The 17751-nt window shown below is 47.8% G+C and overlaps 1 protein-coding gene across 1 annotated transcript; it reads right to left on the reverse strand.

Annotated features, from left to right (window-relative positions):
• Nucleotides 1-4860: 4860 nt before the first annotated feature.
• On the reverse strand, nt 4861-16560 carry LOC116505775. Its single transcript, XM_032213159.1, has 6 exons — nt 16478-16560; nt 11932-12402; nt 11035-11172; nt 9316-9372; nt 5378-5468; nt 4861-5265 (listed from the first exon to the last, which is right to left on the reverse strand). Exons 1-6 carry the CDS (start codon nt 16530-16532, stop codon nt 5067-5069), a joined length of 1011 nt encoding a protein of 336 aa, XP_032069050.1. The 5' UTR covers nt 16533-16560; the 3' UTR covers nt 4861-5066.
• Between the last annotated feature and the right edge of the window lie 1191 nt (nt 16561-17751).

Raw genomic sequence — 17751 nt, forward strand, 5'->3', positions numbered from 1 at the left:
TAACAGTCAGCTGAAGTGGCCTGCAGTGCTGCACCCTAACCACTGCGCCACCTCGGCTCTTTTTGTCCGTGCCGGTTTGCTGCCAAGGACCTGTCTGTCTATTAATAAATTGCGTAAAGTATCTTTGGCTCGGAGTGTGCTTTGGTGTGCAACGAGGGGGGGGGGTCAGAACACTCTCCTTCTGAAACTCCCGGGGGCCACAGCGTTTAAGAGCTTTTTGGATGAATGCTATTAACCTGGCCCACGCAGTACCACGAGGCTGCCCTCCCCACACATCGTCCCGCGCACCCTTTGGCCGAGCGCAGGACTCACCTCCCCGAGGCCCACGGGCTGGAACTGAAAGGAGAGGCCAACCATTTTGGCCTGCGGAGACATTCTGGAGGCGGGGGAGGTGAAAAATGGGGTGCACAGACACCCCAGGAGGCCAAAAAACGGGCAAAAATGGCCTGTTTTTCACCTCCCTCGCCTCCAAAATACACGCGCACACACACACACACACACACACACACATACATATATATATATATATATATATATATATACACACACACACACACACACACACACACACACATACATACATATATATATATATATATATATATATATATATATACACACACACACACACACACACACACACATACATACATACATACATACATACACACACACACACACAGAGAAGGGGGGGAGACAGATTTTTCAAGCTCCTTGGGATTGAGAAGAATTGCTGCAAAACTGAGTTTCCTGAAGTGGCACCACGAGACTCCTAAACAACTGAAGATAGAGAAAGAGGGAGAGACAGAGAGGGAGGCAGAGAGAGAGAGAGACAGAAAAAGAGGGAGACGGAGAGAAAGAGAGAGAGACACACACAGAGACAGAGATAGAGTGATTTCTGAAGCTGCTTGGGGCTGGGAAAAATTGCTGCCAAGCTGAGTTTCCTGAAGTGGCACCACGAGACTCCGAAACAACTGGAGATAGAGAAAGAGGGAGAGAGAGAGACAGAAAGAGGGAAGGAGACAGAGACACAAACACAGAAAAAGAGAGACAGAGAGAGGGAGACAGAGAAAGAGAGGGAGAAAGGGAGACAGAGAGAGAAAGAAAGAGAGTTAGAGAGAGAGACACAGAGGCAGAGAGAGAGATTTCTGGATCTCCTTGGAGCTGGGAATAATTGCTGCCAAGCTGAGTTTCCTGAAGTGGAACCACGAGACTCCTAAACAACTGGAGATAGAGAAAGAGGGAGACAGAGAAAAAGAGGGAGACAGAGAGAGAGAGACAGAAAGAGGGAGACAGAGAGAAAGAGAGGGAGGGAGACACAGATAGAGAGACACACACAGAGAGACAGAGAGAAAGAGAGTGAGAGACAGAAAGAGGGAAGGAGACAGAGAGACACACACAGAAAAAGAGAGACAGAGAGAGGGAGACAGAGAGAGAAAGAAAGAGAGTTAGACAGAGAGGCAGAGAGAGAGATTTCTGAACCTCTTTGGGGATGGGAATAATTGCTGCCAAGCTGAGTTTCCTGAAGTGGAACCACGAGACTCCTAAACAACTGGAGATAGAGAAAGAGGGAGAGACAGAGAGGGAGGCAGAGAGAGAGAGACAGAAAAAGAGGGAGACAGAGAGAGAGACATAGAGAGACAGAGGCAGAGAGAGAGATTTCTGAAGCTCTTTGGGGCTGGGAATAATTGCTGCCAAGCTGAGTTTCCGGAAGTGGCACCACGAGACTCTGAAACAACTGACAAAACCATCTAGGAAAAAGAAAAGGCAACCAAAAGCAAATAAAACACCCCCAGAAGCAAAACAAAGTAACGTTTAATTTGTGTGCGTTGTTTAATGGACTGTTAAATTGGCCACGCCTATCCAGTCACATGACCACATAGCCACGCCCACCCATCCCCGGGGGGGGGCAACAGTCTGGGGAACCGTGAATTGGCCCCCTGTTTAAAATGTTTGAGGACCCCGGAGCTAGATTGTTCCCATACGTTTTGGAGGTTCATTTTATTGAAAGCTTCAAGTCTGCAGGATTACAACGGAATTCTCTGTTTTGTTTTTGTTTTTTTGAGAAGCTGGGCTTTTATTTAAGCACCCTTTTTATTTTATTTTGTGACAGATTTAATAGAAAGCATCCTGCTGGTCATCACCTTACAACGATACACTCTACATCCATTGCTTCTTGTCCTGCCTTCCGGTGCTTTGGAGAAGAGGTTGATCTCCTCTTTTTTTATGACATCCTCACAGATACTGGAATATAGCAATAGCAATAGCAGTTAGACTTATATACTGCTTCATAGGGCTTCCAGCCCTCTCTAAGCGGTTTACAGAGTCAGCATACAACAACAATCCGGGTCCTCATTTCACCCACCTCGGAAGGATGGAAGGCTGAGTCAACCCTGAGGCGGTGAGATTTGAACAGCCGAACTGCAGAACTGCAGTCAGCTGAAGTAGCCTGCAGTGCTGCATTTAACCACTGCGCCACCTCGGCTCTTTTTAATATAGATATATAGATATATAGATATATAAATATATAGATATATAGATATACATATAGATATATATATATATAGAGAGAGAGAGAGATAGAGAGAGAGAGAGAGATAGGTAGAGAGATAGAGAGAGGGATAGATAGATATAGGTAGAGATAGAGATAGAGATATAAATAGCAATAGCAATAGCAATAGCAGTTAGACTTATATACTGCTTCATAGGGCTTTCAGCCCTCTCTAAGTGGTTTACAGAGTCAGCATATTGCCCCCAACAACAATCCGGGTCCTCATTTCACCCACCTCGGAAGGATGGAAGGCTGAGTCAACCTTGAGCCGGTGAGATTTGAACAGCCGAACTGCAGAACTGCAGTCAGCTGAAGTGGCCTGCAGTGCTGCATTTAACCACTGCGCCACCTCGGCTCTTTTTAATATAGATATATAGATATATAGATATATAAATATATAGATATATAGATATACATATAGATATATATAGAGAGATAGAGAGAGATAGGTATAGGTAGAGAGATAGAGAGAGGGATAGATAGATATAGGTAGAGATAGAGATATAGATATAAATAGCAATAGCAGTAGCAATAGCAGTTAGACTTATATACCGCTTCATAGGGCTTTCAGCCCTCTCTAAGCGGTTTACAGAGTCAGCATATCGCCCCCAACAACAATCCGGGTCCTCATTTTACCCACCTCGGAAGGATGGAAGGCTGAGTCAACCCTGAGGCGGTGAGATTTGAACAGCCGAACTGCAGAACTGCAGTCAGCTGAAGTAGCCTGCAGTGCTGCACTCTAACCACTGCGCCACCTCGGCTCTATAAATATTGCTATCATGTTACTCCCTATTCCAAGGGTGAGTTTCTGATTTTGCTCGTGCTTTTAAAAAGTTTAAAAAAAAAACAGATGTCATGTTGACTGGGGAAACAGTTTGGAGATCTGGCGAGCCTGCCCTCCCTAACGGTTCAGAGACCCAGTCCCCATTTCCACTACTGGTTCCGCCGAACCAGTGCAAACCAATAGGAACCTACCTCTGCCCTACTCCTTTTCATTAAACTAGACATATCCAATTCCTGCAAACGTTCTGTATATGTTTTGGAAGTCGTAAGGTTGTTTCATTCATCTGCCAGCCAATGTCGACTGGCGACTCCCCGGGGGAGAGCCTTCTCTGTTGCAGCTCCAGCCCTCTGGAACGATCTCCCCGTGGAGATCCGGACCCTTACTACCCTCCCAGCCTTCCGCAAAGCTGTTAAGTCCTGGCAGCTCCAGCAGGCCGGGGGGCTTGTGAAATATCCAGCCCCTCGGAAATTGTGACTGTTGTGTATTTGAATATGTTGTTTTGTGTATTATCCCCTTCCCTTGTTTTATTGTAAGCCGCCCGGAGTCCTTCGGGAGTGGGCGGCATACAAGATCAATAAAACTAAACTAAACTAAACTAAACTAATTCAAGAATCGCCCCAGTCTGCCCTTGTTTGGTGATCAATGCAGTGGTAGGATTCAGCCAGTTCGCACCTATTTGGGAGAACCGGTTGGTAACTTTCTAAACAGTTGGGAGAACCTGTTGTTGGAAAAAAAACCTCATTTTGTTTTTTTCCCACTTTACAGGGCTAATCCTGTAAGGAAGGCAGGAAGGAAACATTCTGGTGTTAGCAGTTAGCAGTTAGACTTATATACCGCTTCATAGGGCTTTCAGCCCTCTCTAAGCGGTTTACAGAGTCAGCATATCACCCCCAACAACAATCCGGGTCCTCATTTTACCCACCTCGGAAGGATGGAAGGCTGAGTCAACCCTGAGCCGGTGAGATTTGAACCGCCGAGCTGCAGAACTAGCAGTCAGCTGAAGTGGCCTGCAGTACTGCATTTAACCACTGCGCCACCTCGGTGTTGTTTCTAGCCTCATCTTCATGACCCTGCTTACAGAAACTGCCTCTCCGCTTAACCCCTTATTACATTGTCACAGCTAAAGCGAAGCGCCCATCAACATGAGTGATGTTGAGTTGGCCATGCCCACCCAGTCACATGACCACCAAGCCCCACCTACCCTGCTGATCATTAGGGCAGAGAACCAGTTGTTAAATTATTTGAATCCCACCACTGGATCAATGTATACCGGTAGTAATTACAATGCAAGTGTGAAGGCCACCGCATTTATTTATTTATTTATTTTTATTAATTAGACTTATATACTGCTTCATGGGGCTTTCAGCCCTCTCTAAGCGGTTTACAATTTTTTTAGCAAATTGAGTCAGCAACTTGCCCCCCACAGTCTGGGTCCTCATTTCACCCACCTCGGAAGGATGGAAGGCTGAGTCGGCCTTGAGCCGGTGAGATTTGAACCGCTGAACTGCAGATCACAGTCAGCTGAAGTGGCCTGCAGTACTGCACCCTAACCACTGCGCCACCTCGGCTCGCAAAGCATCTTCTTTGCTTTCCTTTTAGTGAAAGTGTTAGTCTACTACATTATCAGCCCCAGGAGGAAGGCCACAGAAGTTTCGAGGGTGAGCAAAAAGGCCTCTGCTAGGAAGGACTGGATTTCGAGAGGGTCAGCCAGAAGAAGGTGGAGAAGGTCAGCTAGTATAAATGGTCGAAGAGTGAGGTTGTCGTCCCATCTTTCCACGCGATCAAGATCTCACCATGCTTGAGCGAAGGGGAAGGGGAAGCAGGGGCGGCCTTCATCTTGGGAGCGTGGCTGGCCGTTCCTGGTGAAGGTTGGTGTTCCTCAAAGCTCATCTGCCGGCTCTTCAAAGCTAACAGCCTCTTCTTCTTCTTCCTGGGGCCATAAGAGGCAGACAACTTGAGTCACCCAGTTGTGGTGGCCATAATCCATGTCACATAAATAAAGCATGAGAATCCCTCCCAAGCCCACCCAACGTAGCACTTACTTTTTGGATTGGATGTAGAACATCAGGATGATTATCCCCAGGATGAGAGCCAGAGGGCTCAGGACATGCAGGGTAGTTCTCCAGATGGGACCTACAGAGGAGAATATCACAAGGACCTTGGCACCAACAGAATAACAGAATTGGAAGGGACTCTGGGGGGGCGGATCCTGGATGTCGTGACAAGACGACGTGCGATCTCAAAGCTCTGAGATCACAGTCGATACTTTTATTGCTGGGGAGTTCTAACAGACCTAAATCATCCCGAAGAGATGGTGAACAGGAAGATTACATCTTGCTGATCTCGGGGATATCGCAAAATCTCCGAGAAAAGCAGGTTTAAAGTCTTCGTCTGGCAGTAAAAATTCCAGTCTTTTAAGGCTGACAAAGTCAGGGCAATTTGAAGAAGAAGTGTTTTCAGCTGGTAAGAACCTTTTATTTTTTAAAGAAAAACGGACTGCCTAAAATTTTTTAAAACTAATTTAAATTAAAGAATAGAAGAACCTAGCGGCGATTTTGATCTTTTTAATGGTTTTGGACAGTGGTTATCTTACTCTTTAAATGTTATTCACATGGATTGATTCTAAGTAAACTTTTTCAAACGGATAGATTACTCCAACATTTCTTCTGATTCTCTGTAAGCTGGCTGTAAACTAATTGACTGCAATTTGACTGTTTACATCTTGACACTTTTATTGCTTGGCTGTTTTGGCTTAAGATCTGATAAGATAGTACAGCTGTTTTCTTTGTAGTCTGCTTTCACTTGCGAATGCTTCAGAGGAAGGAACTATGTAGGACTTCTAGTCCAGCCCCCTGCTCAAGCAGGAGACCCTCTACCATTCCAGAGAAATGGCCACCCATAAAAACCTCCAGTTTTGGAGCACCCACAGCTTCTGGAAGCAAGATGTCCCACTGGTTTAATTGTTCTGTTGGGAAATTTCCCCTTCGTTCCAAGTTGCTTCTCTGCTTAGTTTCCATCCATTGCTTCTTGTTCTACATTTAAGAGCTTTGGAGAATAGGTTGACTCCCTCTTCTTTGTGGCAGCCCCTCAAATATTGGAAGGTTGCTATCAGTCCTTCTTTTCATGAAACTAAAGGTAGAGGTTCCCCTCGCACATATGTGCTAGTTGTTCCTGACTCCAGGGGGCGCTGCTCATCTCTGTTTCAAAGCCAAAGAGCCAGCGCTGTCCAAAGACGTCTCCTTGGTCATGTGGCCGGCATGACTCAATGCCGAAGGTGCACGGAACGCTGTTCCCTTCCCACCAAAGGTGGTCCCTATTTTCCTACTTGCATTTTTTTACATGCTTTCGAACTGCTAGGTTGGCAGAAGCTGGGACAAGTCACGGGAGCTCACTCCGTTACTCGGCGCTAGGGATTCGGACTGTCAAACTGCCGACCTTCTGATCAACAAGCTCAGCGTCTTAGCTGCTGAGCCACCGCATCATGAAACTAGACATACCCAATTCCTGAAGCTGTTCTTTATATGTTTCGGTTCCACCACAAATCCGCAAAGCCCTTATCCGCGGAGACATAAGCGCGAAGACTAATTCGCGCCGTTCGAAGCGCTAAGGAAAAACGCGACCCTACCGCGATGACATAATCGTGGAGGGCAAATCCGCGCATTCCCAAGCACTCAGTACCCTAAACCTAACCCTAAACCTAACCCTAACCCTAAACCTAACCCTAAACCTAACTCTAAACCTAACCCTAAACCTAACCCTAAACCTAACCCTAACCCAAACCCAAACCCAACCCTAAACCTAACCCTAACCCTAAACCTAACCCTAAACCTAACCCTAAACCTAACCCTAAACCTAACTCTAAACCTAACCCTAAACCTAACCCTAAACCTAACCCTAAAACAAACCCCTAATCCTAACCCTTACCTTAATGGAAATCGGCTTTCTGCCGCGGCACCGTTTTAAAGCGCCCTTCTGTTGCCGCGCTGTTGTCGCGGCGGTGATGATGCGCGGTGATGATGTCGCGGCTTTAGCGACGCGATTTTATCACCACTATTTTGACGAGCGCGGTTTTGTCGTGCCACGATATGTTTCAGCCTCCGGTCTCTTAATCATCTGCTTTACTCTTCTCTGCACTCTTTCTAGATCTAGAATCTCAACATCCTTTCTTTGCTAGACATCGTTCTTCACCATTCGGACATTATTAATTTCCCCAACAATGGTCATCAGATGCTACCAAGGACCAGCAGGGTTTGGTATCCATTTGCTGATTTCACAATAACTACTCCTGTCCACCAGCTGGCAATGGAAGACAAAAACACCATGTGGTAATCTTCAGCCCCACATTTCCGCCTCTGAAGATCGACAGAAGCTGCTGGTCTGTGATCTTTGCAAAGTAGCATGATCTGTGAGTTGTGGCTTAACATGGGATAAGAACCCAGGCATTCTTGTTTTTGATAAGCCAGAGTTAAAACAAAGGCTAGCATAAGGTGATGTGGGAACCCGACCGGTTTCTGATTTGTTGAAAGATAATCTTCTCTATATATAAAAGCCGAATACCACTCACTCATCACGAAATCTCCACAACCGTAAAGCCTACAAAAATGAAATTTGGCACATATGTTCTTGGTTTCTAGGTGCTCGCTAAGAAAGGATTTGTTGAAATGACCATCGGATCATTAGTATTTCTTATGTAGTAATTAACACGCTCTGATGCTAAGGAATTCTACTCCCCCTCCCCGCCTGAAAAGAACTCTGTTCCAACTGCCAGTTGCCTTATATCAACATGCTCCGATGCTAAGACATTCTACTCTCCCTCCCCACCTGAAAAGAACTCTGTTCCAACTGCCAGTTGCCTCACATTCCATTACCTCAGTTCAAACTGGCAGGTGTTCCACTCCTTCCCTCAGGAGTGGTCTGGGGCTCCTCACAGTACTAAACGTCGGTACCTCACCAAATATCTATGTCTTCCACCTATGGAACTTCTTTCCGGACTCCAGACTCAAGGCGGCAGGAGCGATATTCCCTTATGTGTTTCAATCACCGACCACCAGTGAGCCACCGGATTGAACTGGAGTGAACCGGATTTCTCCTGCATTGCCCAATCACATAGTTTCGTCGTGAAGCTTGGGTATCCAGCATTTCATTTTTCTGTATTTCCAACAGAATTGGTGTCACATTGGTAGATAGACAAAAAGGAGTGGTGTGGTGGCCTAGAGGTGGAGTTCTCGCCTCACAATCGGGAGGCAGTCAGTTCGATCCTAGGTAGAAGCAGATATTTCTCTCTCTCTCTGGGCACACTGAAAATATATCTGCCGAACAAAACTCTGGATTGGCGACAGGAAGGGCATCCGGCCATTAAAACGCACTGCTAGCTTCATTCAGTTGCCCAGACTCTTCCCCGCAAGTGATTATTGGGTCCTTGAATGAAGATAATGATTAGTAGATAGACTAAAAAGCCACATGTTTTGTCATGCAATAAATGGATGACAGGAGGTTGTGGAACATCCTGGTTAAAGGTGTTAAGGACTGTAAGCTTAACACAGTGCTTCTCAACCTTGGCAACTTGAAGATGCCTGGACTTCAACTCCCAGAATTCCCCAGCCAGCATTCGCTGGCTGGGGAATTCTGGGAGTTGAAGTCCAGACATCTTCAAGTTGCCAAGGTTGAGAAACACTGGCTTAACATCTTCAAGAGGCTAAGATATGAGCAGGAAAAAGAAGACATCTGTGGTTTTTTAATTGTCCACATAGTCCAGTGACATCTCCAAGCCAGAAAACTAGATCAGGTAAGGTCTGGTATCTTCCAACCATCCAAAGCTACCTACCTGAAAAGAGGAATGTCTGAATCTGAAGCTTCCAGATAGATTTCTCTTGAACAGGGAAGCTCTCAAGAAGATCCCCAAGAAAATATTGGTCCTTTAAAAAAAGATCTGTCCCTGGGACAGCAACAGCTCTCTTACTTTTAATATCCAGTTTCTCACCTAGATTTGGGGGACCAGTAGGCGTCTCCTGGTGTTTTTGATGTGGAGGATAGGTTTCTGGTGAGAAAAAAGAAGATAGAATGGAGCAGAGAATTCCAGAATGGAGACCCAGGAAGAATCTCTGTTTACAGAGGCCGAACTGATACAACATAAACACAACGCACCCAACAACCCATGTTGTTGGTTGGATTTCAAATTCTCTCACTGTGCACAACTGGCTGACGTTTGCAAAGCTATTGTTTCTGGCTGAAGAGGTTGTGTAAACCCTGAGTAAACACATCTGTCATGGTTCCTTTCAACTACAGCAACAAACCCTCCCAGGCTTCAACAATTGTGGGTGGGTTCAGCAAGCCGTGATCCGGCGAAGGGGGTTTGTGCCATGGGTGGATGGAGCCAGAAGTTGGGTGGCATTCTCCGCTTAAATGTTGGGTTGCTTTGGTCTCCCCTCAACTGCAAGATTTAATCAGATTCATTTAGCCAGCTGGTTACCCTAAGCTCCGGAGATGCAGGTGGATATCCTTGGTTATTAGTTGGTTATTAATGGGACTCAAACAATGTTTCTCAAGATTACCAACCTTGAAATGTGTAGACTTCAGTTCCCAGGAATTCTGGGAGTTGAAGTCCAGTCCACACATCTTAAAATTGATAACATCTATGGAGATTCTCGTTGTCCCAAAGGTGCTTTTTTCAAGGTTTAGAGCAGTGTTTCTCAACCTTGGCAACTTGAAGATGTCCGGACTTCAACTCCCAGAATTCCCCAGCCAGCGAGTGCACCTCGGTTCACCCACATAACACCTATCCTCCGCGAGCTGCGCTGGCTACCTGTTGATCTCCGTGTGCGCTTCAAGGTGCTTCTTACCACCTATAAAGCCCTTCATGGTAGTGGATCTGGGTACTTGAGAGACCGCCTTCTGCCAATTACCTCCTCGAGACCGATTAGATCTCATAGATTAGGCCTCCTCCGAGTGCCATCTGCCAGCCAGTGCCGGCTGGCTACTACGCGGAGGAGAGCCTTTTCAGTAGCAGCTCTGACCCTCTGGAATGATCTCCCCGTGGAGATTCGTACCCTCACCACCCTTCAGACCTTCCGCGCAGCCCTCAAGAGCGGGCTATCCCGTCAGGCCTGGGGGTAAAGATTTGATTCGCCCCCACCCGAATGCTGAATGAATGTTGTTTATTTTTTAATTATGTGTTATGTTATATGTTACTGTTTGTATCCCCTCCCTATAAGTTGTTAGCCGCCCTGAGTCCCCTCAGGGAAAAGGGCGGCCTATAAATAAACTTATTCCTATTCCTATTCCTATTCCTTATACCTATTCAGTTATGGCCCCATTGTTGATGTCTTGAAAGGAGGACCACACAAGTTTTAAGAAGACCCCTTCTTTAGATGCAGCCAATTTTTCAAATCAGTGACTGAGAAAGAGTTGTCGACATGACCCCAGGGCAGATCAAGAAGGGGGTGAGTTTGGGGGTCTTGAAGTAAAGAGATTAACGGAAGGGACCTTGCAGGTCATCTAGTCCAACCCCCTGCCCAAGCAGGAGACTTTACCTAGCATCGAACCCCCAACCTCTGGGTTGTGAGGCAAGTGCTCCGCCTTTAGGCCACCGATCTTGACCTTCTGACTGCGCTTTTAATTCTTTGGACTCCTTCCCTGGACACGCCATTAGCATGAGGCCTCCGACCGGTTCTCCGTCTTTTGATGGCATCTCCATACTCACCATTATCTCCTTCAAGGTGTCTTTGGTGGGACATTGGAAGTCCACTGGTGACGTAGGGCTGGCTCTCCAAGTGGATCATGGAGAACATCGTGGCTTTCCCAGAAGGGGTGTGGATCTCTAGGGAACCAACGGTTTTGTCTGCAAAAAAGTTTTTCAGAAGGTTAGAAGTTCTATTTTTTTTTTCTTCAGGGCATCCAAGACACAGAACTGAGCAGAACAGAACAGAACAGAATTCTTTATTGGCCAAGTGTGACCCAGACTGTTAGAGGCAAGAGGCTGACTCTGCAAACCGCTTTGGATTATAAAGCACTGTCAAGCGGTATATAAGTCTAAAGTCTAAAAATCCATGCCGATTGCCAAATATCCTAATTTTGATCTTATGACAGTGGAGACTTTACGATAGTCATAAGTCCAAGGTAAAAATAAAAGGTTCCCCCTCGCACATATGTGCTAGTCGTTCCTGACTCTAGGGGTGCGGTGCTCATCTCCGTTTCAAAGCCGAAGAGCCAGCGCTGTCCAAAGACGTCTCCGTGGTCATGTGGCCGGCATGACTCAACGCCGAAGGCGCACGGAACGCTGTTCCCTTCCCACCAAAGGTGGTTCCTGTTTTTCTACTTGCATTTTTAACGTGCTTTCGAACTGCTCGGTTGGCAGAAGCTGGGACAAGTCACGGGAGCTCCCTCCGTTATGCGGCGCTAGGGATTCGAACCGCTGAACTGCCGACCTTTCTGATCGACAAGCTCAGCGTCTTAGCCCCCTGAGCCACCGCGTCCCTGTGCAAGGACTCAGTTGCCATTTCCTTTCCTCAGCGGCGTTGAAGCTTCAAACGATTGCTAAATGAACGGTCATAACTTGAGGACTATCTGTATCCCGTGAAAACATCCATGGTTGCCTTACTTTCCGGTCCACCCGCCAAGCTGACCGAGGGGGCTTTTTTCGGCTCGCCGAGTCCAGCAGCTCTCGCCAGCTCCGTGGCGCAGACGATTGAACCCGCGTCGGTCTCCCATCTGCTGAACCTGCCTCTCTCCCGCGACAGGAAGGCGCTGTGTCCTCCCGGCTTCCCGCTGAGATGAAGGCCGCGTCCTTGTAAGGTCAGGCGGCCTTTCTTGCTGCACGACCAGGCCTGAAGCGGCCCCTCCTCACAGGGCGCCAAGCGGGCTACTGCCGATTCTTCTGCGTTGGAGGCCGCCAGGCACTCCCCGGTGTGTCGGTTGACCACAGCCCAGGCCATCGTGTCCCAGCTCCACTGGTGCTCTGGGGAGCGCGCCTGGCATTCGGACAGGCTGACCCTCCCAGCTTTGTGGGGCGAGGCGTGGATGCACTTCCGCAGGCGGACATTTTGGATGAGAAAGCTGCGCCCTCCCAGATCTGAGGGGGGAGAATAAAGAAAGCGTTATGTTTTCGAGGGACGGGAGCAGGCGAGGGGAGCCTCTTTGAGTAAAGTTTTCAGTAACTAGCAGTTCCTTTGATTAATGTAGCCAGTTCGGCCTAATGGTTTAAGACACTAGTCTAGAAAGCAAGAGGTGATGAGTTCCAGTCCTGCTTTGGCCATGAAAACTGACTTTGGGCCAATCACCAGGAGACTTTATAGCAATAGCAATAGCAGTAGACTTATATACCGCTTCATAGGCCTTTCAGGCCTCTCTAAGCGGTTTACAGAGAGTCAGCATATTGCCCCCAACAATCTGGGTCCTCATTTTACCCACCTCGGAAGGATGGAAGGCTGAGTCAACCCTGAGCCGGTGAGATTTGAACCACTGACCTGCTGATCTAGCAGTAGCCTGCAGTGCTGCATTTAACCACTGCGCCACCTTGGCTCTTGACTGGGAGTTCTAGTTCCACCTTAAGAATGGAAGCCGGCTGGGTGACTTTGGGTCAATCACCAGGAGACTGGGAGTTCTAGTCCCACCTTGGGAATGGAAGCCGGCTAGGTGACTTTGGGTCAGTCACCAGGAGACTGGGAGTTCTAGTCCCACCTTAGGAATGGAAGCTGGCTGGGTGACTTTGGGTCAATCACCAGGAGACTGGGAGTTCTAGTCCCACCTTGGGAAAGGAAGCCGGTTGGGTGACTTTGGGCCAATCACCAGGAAACTGGGAGTTCTAGTCCCACCTTGGGAATGGAAGCCGGCTGGGTGACTTTGGGTCAATCACCAGGAGACTGTGAGTTCTAGTCCCCTCTTAGGTATGAAAGCCGGTTGGGTGACTTTGGGCCAATCACCAGGAGACTGGGAGTTCTAGTCCCACCTTAGGAATGGAAGCCGGCTGGGTGACTTTGGGCCAATCACCAGGAGATGGGGAGTTCTAGTCCCGCCTTAGGAATGGAAGCCGGCTGGGTGACTTTGGGCCGATCACCAGGAGACTGGGAGTTCTAGTCCCACCTTAGGTATGAAAGCCGGCTGGGTGACTTTGGGTCAATCACCAGGAGACTGGGAGTTCTAGTCCCCTCTTAGGTATGAAAGCCGGCTGGGTGACTTTGGGTCAATCACCAGGAAACTGGGAGTTCTAGTCCCACCTTGGGAATGGAAGCCGGCTGGGTGACTTTGGGCCAATCACCAGGAGATGGGGAGTTCTAGTCCCCTTTAGGTATGAAAGCCGGCTGGGTGACTTTGGGCCAATCACCAGGAGACTGGGAGTTCTAGTCCCACCTTGGGAATGGAAGCCGGCTGGGTGACTTTGGGCCAATCACCAGGAGATGGGGAATTCTAGTCCCCTCTTAGGTATGAAAGCTGGCTGGGTGACTTTGGGTCAATCACCAGGAGACTGGGAGTTCTAGTTTCACCTTAGACATCCAGCTGGCTGACTTTGGGCCAGCCCTTCTCTCCCAGTCCAACCTACCTCACAGGGGTGTTGTGGTGGGGAAAATAGGAAGAAGAAGGAGTATTAGCTAGGCTCCCCACTTACAGTTATTTGTAAAAATAACGAAGGCAAAATATAAAAGAAATAAATAAACAAAGCATTTTAATGGAGCATCCGGATTCACTTAACAACTGTATTACTAATTTAGGAACTATGATGATTCACTTAACAGATTAACAGATTAAAAGAGTTGGAAAGGGCCTTGTAGGTCATCTAGTCCAACCCCCCACCCCTCCGGCCAGGCAAAACTCACTTGACTGGCTTAGCAACAGACGTTTGGGGCTCAATTGTCATCATAAAGCAAGGACTACGTAAAGAGTGACCAAAACATCTACGTGAGTCTTGTTAGAGCAGAATAAAAACTCCACTAGTTATTTTTTTATGTCCGATGTAAATACAGGTGGTCCTCAACTTACAGCCATTCATATAGTGACAGATCAAACTTGCAATGCCACTGACGCCCATTAACTCTGCTGTCAGGAGGTAGCAAAAGGGGATCACATGACCCCCCCAGGACAGTGCAACCGTCATAAATGCGAGTCAGTTGCCCACCGTCTGAATTTTGAGCCTGGGAATGCTGCAATGGTCCTAGGGGTGAAAAATGGTCATAAGTCACTTTTTCCGGTGCCGTTGTAACTTTGAACGGTCGCTAAATGAAATGTTGTAAGTCAAGGACTATCTGTAGCAGGAGTCACCAACCTTCCGGGGCCTCAGGGACCACTCAATTCCTAATTTTAAATCCCGCTAATACGATCTGCCTAATGACCAGCTGGGTGGGCGTGGTTAGGTGGTCATGTGACTGGGTGGGCGTGGCAAACTGAATGTCACTCACGCCGGCCTCTACTCCTCCCCTCCCTATCCAAACTCCTTAGGGCCCCCAACAGGAAGCAGTTGCTGGCGCTAAGCAGCCCCCAGGAGAAAGAGTTGGCCAAACAGCTCAGTTCAAATCGGATCGGACCGAGAAGGAGGCTCAGCAGAAGCACCTCACTGAGGACTAGGAGCATAAGCTTTCCAAGCAAAGGGAAGACCTGCGGGAGTGCAAGGCCAGGTACCGGCGCCTGGAGGCTCAGCGGGCTGAGATGGTCAGCCAGTTCCAGGCCATGATGCAGTCCCACTGGAACGAGGCCCTCCGGCTCTTCTCCACCAGCATTGCTTCCCTCCAGCCTTCACCCAAAGCCCCCCCACCAGGAGGCTGAAGCAGACCCCAAGTCGGAATTTCTGGCCCCCTCCGACCCCTACAAAAAGACCCCAAAGGGGGAGACTCTCTGCAGCAACAGAAGAGTCCGTTGCATTTATCCAGCTCAGGGGCCGTAGTTTGAGGACCCCTGATTTGGTGCAATATAAAAAAAATGCAAATAATTATTTTGCGGACCACCAAAACTTTCTCACTGATCACCAGTGAGTGACCGTTGATCTATAGTCCTAATGTTTTCTTTTTAAATTGTTGCACAAGCCATTCTATTCTATTCTATTCCTATTCTCTCTTCTTCTTCTAAGAGCAGAGGTGGCGCAGTGGTTAAATGCAGCACTGCAGGCTACTTCAGCTGACTGCAGTTCTGCAGTTCGGCTGTTCAAATCTCACCGGCTCAGGGTTGACTCAGCCTTCCATCCTTCCGAGGTGGGTAAAATGAGGACCCGGATTGTTGTTGGGGGCGATATGCTGACTCTGTAAACCGCTTAGAGAGGGCTGAAAGCCCTCTATGAAGCGGTATATAAGTCTAACTGCTATTGCTATTGCTATTCTTCTTCTTCCTCCTCCTCCTCCTCCTCCTTTTCTTCTTCTTCTTTTTCTTTTTCTTTTTCTTCTTCTTCTTCTTCTTCTTCTTCTTCTTCTTCTTCTTCTTCTTCTTCTTCTTCTTCTTCTCCTTCTCCTTCTCCTTCTCCTTCCTCCTCCTCCTCCTCCTCCTCCTCTCCTTCTCCTCCTCCTTCTTTTTATCCTCCAGTCCCCTCATTTAGTTAAAGTATTCCTTATTTTTCACAATTATGAGTGAGTCCCACAGCCGAGCCAACCTTTCTCCTAGAGAACTGGGACTCTTATCACAAAGATCTGGTTCTCATGATTTTCTTGGAAGACAAGCCAGCTCGAAAACGTGACTTCTGCCACACATTCATGCTTGATTTAGATTTCAAATTGTGTCCTCCTTCGACTCTCCACGGTTGTTTAGGACGTGCGGTGAACCGAAGAAGCTTCTTGGATGAGAAGCGAAAGGTTTTCAAGGGAAAAAGAACAAGGAAGTCCAGTTGCCTCTTGAAAATGCACCTTTGGGACAACCAGGACCTGGAGGACGGAGAATCTCCATAGACATCTTAGGCTGTGCCGTTTGTGAGACTTTTCCTAAAACTTTTCCCTGCCTCGGTTTCCCTTAATTCAAATCGCCTATTTACTGCACCCAGGGACTTTCAAAGTCCTTTCGTTGCCCGGGGCAACCAGCCCACCACAAAAGGCACAAGAAGTTTCCCCCCCCCCCCAGAAATAAAAACCCTTTCAATGAAAGGAAGGGGAGAAAAAATGTGTTTCATCGGATTGATCAAGCAGAATTAATAGAAAATCAATAAAAAGAAGCCAGGAGCAAAATAACACACTTACCCTGCAGCCCCAAAAGGAGGATTATCCACCTTAAGCTTCCATTAAAAAGGAGCATTGTCGCTTGCCAAAGAAAAGTGTGTGTGTGCTTGTGTGTCTGAGAGTGTGTGAGTGCATCGGTGTGTGCCTTTGTGCATGCCAGCGGGGTGGGGGGTGGGGGGAGCAGTTTAGAAAAGAACAAACTGTACTGCAAAAGAGAAACTTGGTGAGTTTCCTTTCATTCCCCAAATTTGGCAGCCCTTTAAGGAAAAAACAATGTTAAAAAACAAAAATGCATCATTAAAAAAAACAAAATATTTTTTTGGGGGGGGGAGGAATGAGAAGAAGAGCAAGGTGGTAGAGTCCCATTAGAGGAAGGGATCCGTGCTAAGGGAGGCAGGGAGGGAGGGGTGGAATTGGGAAAGAGCTGCCAAATTTCCATGGTGTGTATTTGCATCCTTGGTACTAACTGAGCTGGGTGGTTTTCTGGCAGACGTTTCATGACCCAACTAGGTAACATCATCAGTGCTAGAAGGGAATTGGATTTTCTGAGAAGAGGAGGAGGAGGAGGAGGGGGGGAGGAGGAGGAGGAGGAGGAGGAGGAGGAGGAGGAGGAGGAGGAGGAAAGGAGGAGAACTGTGAGGTTCTTGGTGCTCTCTGAACCTGCTTGGTTTTCTAGCAGACGTTTCATGACCCAACTAGGTAACATCATCAGTGCTAGAAGGGAATTGGATTTTCTGAGAAGAGGGAGGAGGAGGAGGAGGAGGAGGAGGAGGAGAGGAGGAGAACGATGAGGCCCTTGGTGCTCTCTGAACTTTGTTTGGTTTTCTAGCAGACGTTTCATGACCCAACTAGGTAACATCATCAGTGCTAGAAGGGAAAGAGGGTGGCAGAGAGGAGGAAGAAAAGGACTGCAGGGTCCTTGGTGCTCTTTGAGCTAGGTGGTTTTCTAGCAGATGTTTCATGACCCAACTAGGTAACGTCATCATTGCTAGAAGGGAGGGGGATTGGTGGAAAAAAGAGGAGGAGGAGGAGGAGGAGGAGGAGGAGGAAGAGAGGAAGAGGACTGTGTGGTCCTTAGTGCTCTCTGAGCTAAATGGCTTGCTTGTAGACATTTCCTTACCCAACTAGGTAACATCATCAGTGTTAGAAGGGAGTGGGATTGTTGAAGAAGAGAGGAGGAGGAGGAAGTGGAAGAGGAAGAGGAGGAGGAGGAGGAGGAGGAGGAGGAGGAGGAGGAGGAGGAGGAGGAGGAGGAGGAGGAGGAGGAAAAGAGGAAGAGGACTGTGTGATCCTTA

This window comes from Thamnophis elegans, chromosome 3 (genome assembly GCF_009769535.1).
Source record: "Thamnophis elegans isolate rThaEle1 chromosome 3, rThaEle1.pri, whole genome shotgun sequence".
In the NCBI taxonomy this organism is placed as follows: domain Eukaryota; kingdom Metazoa; phylum Chordata; class Lepidosauria; order Squamata; family Colubridae; genus Thamnophis; species Thamnophis elegans.

Coding starts and splice junctions, on each gene's coding strand:
- LOC116505775 (XM_032213159.1), bottom strand. CDS start 16,532: ATGCTCCTTTTTAATGGAAGCTTAAGGTGGATAATCCTCCTTTTGGGG. Junction 12,403..16,477: donor CCTCCTTTTGGGGCTGCAGG/GTAAGTGTGTTA, acceptor CTCCCCCCTCAG/ATCTGGGAGGGCGCAGCTTT. Junction 9,373..11,034: donor ACACCTTGAAGGAGATAATG/GTGAGTATGGAG, acceptor TTTTCTCACCAG/AAACCTATCCTCCACATCAA.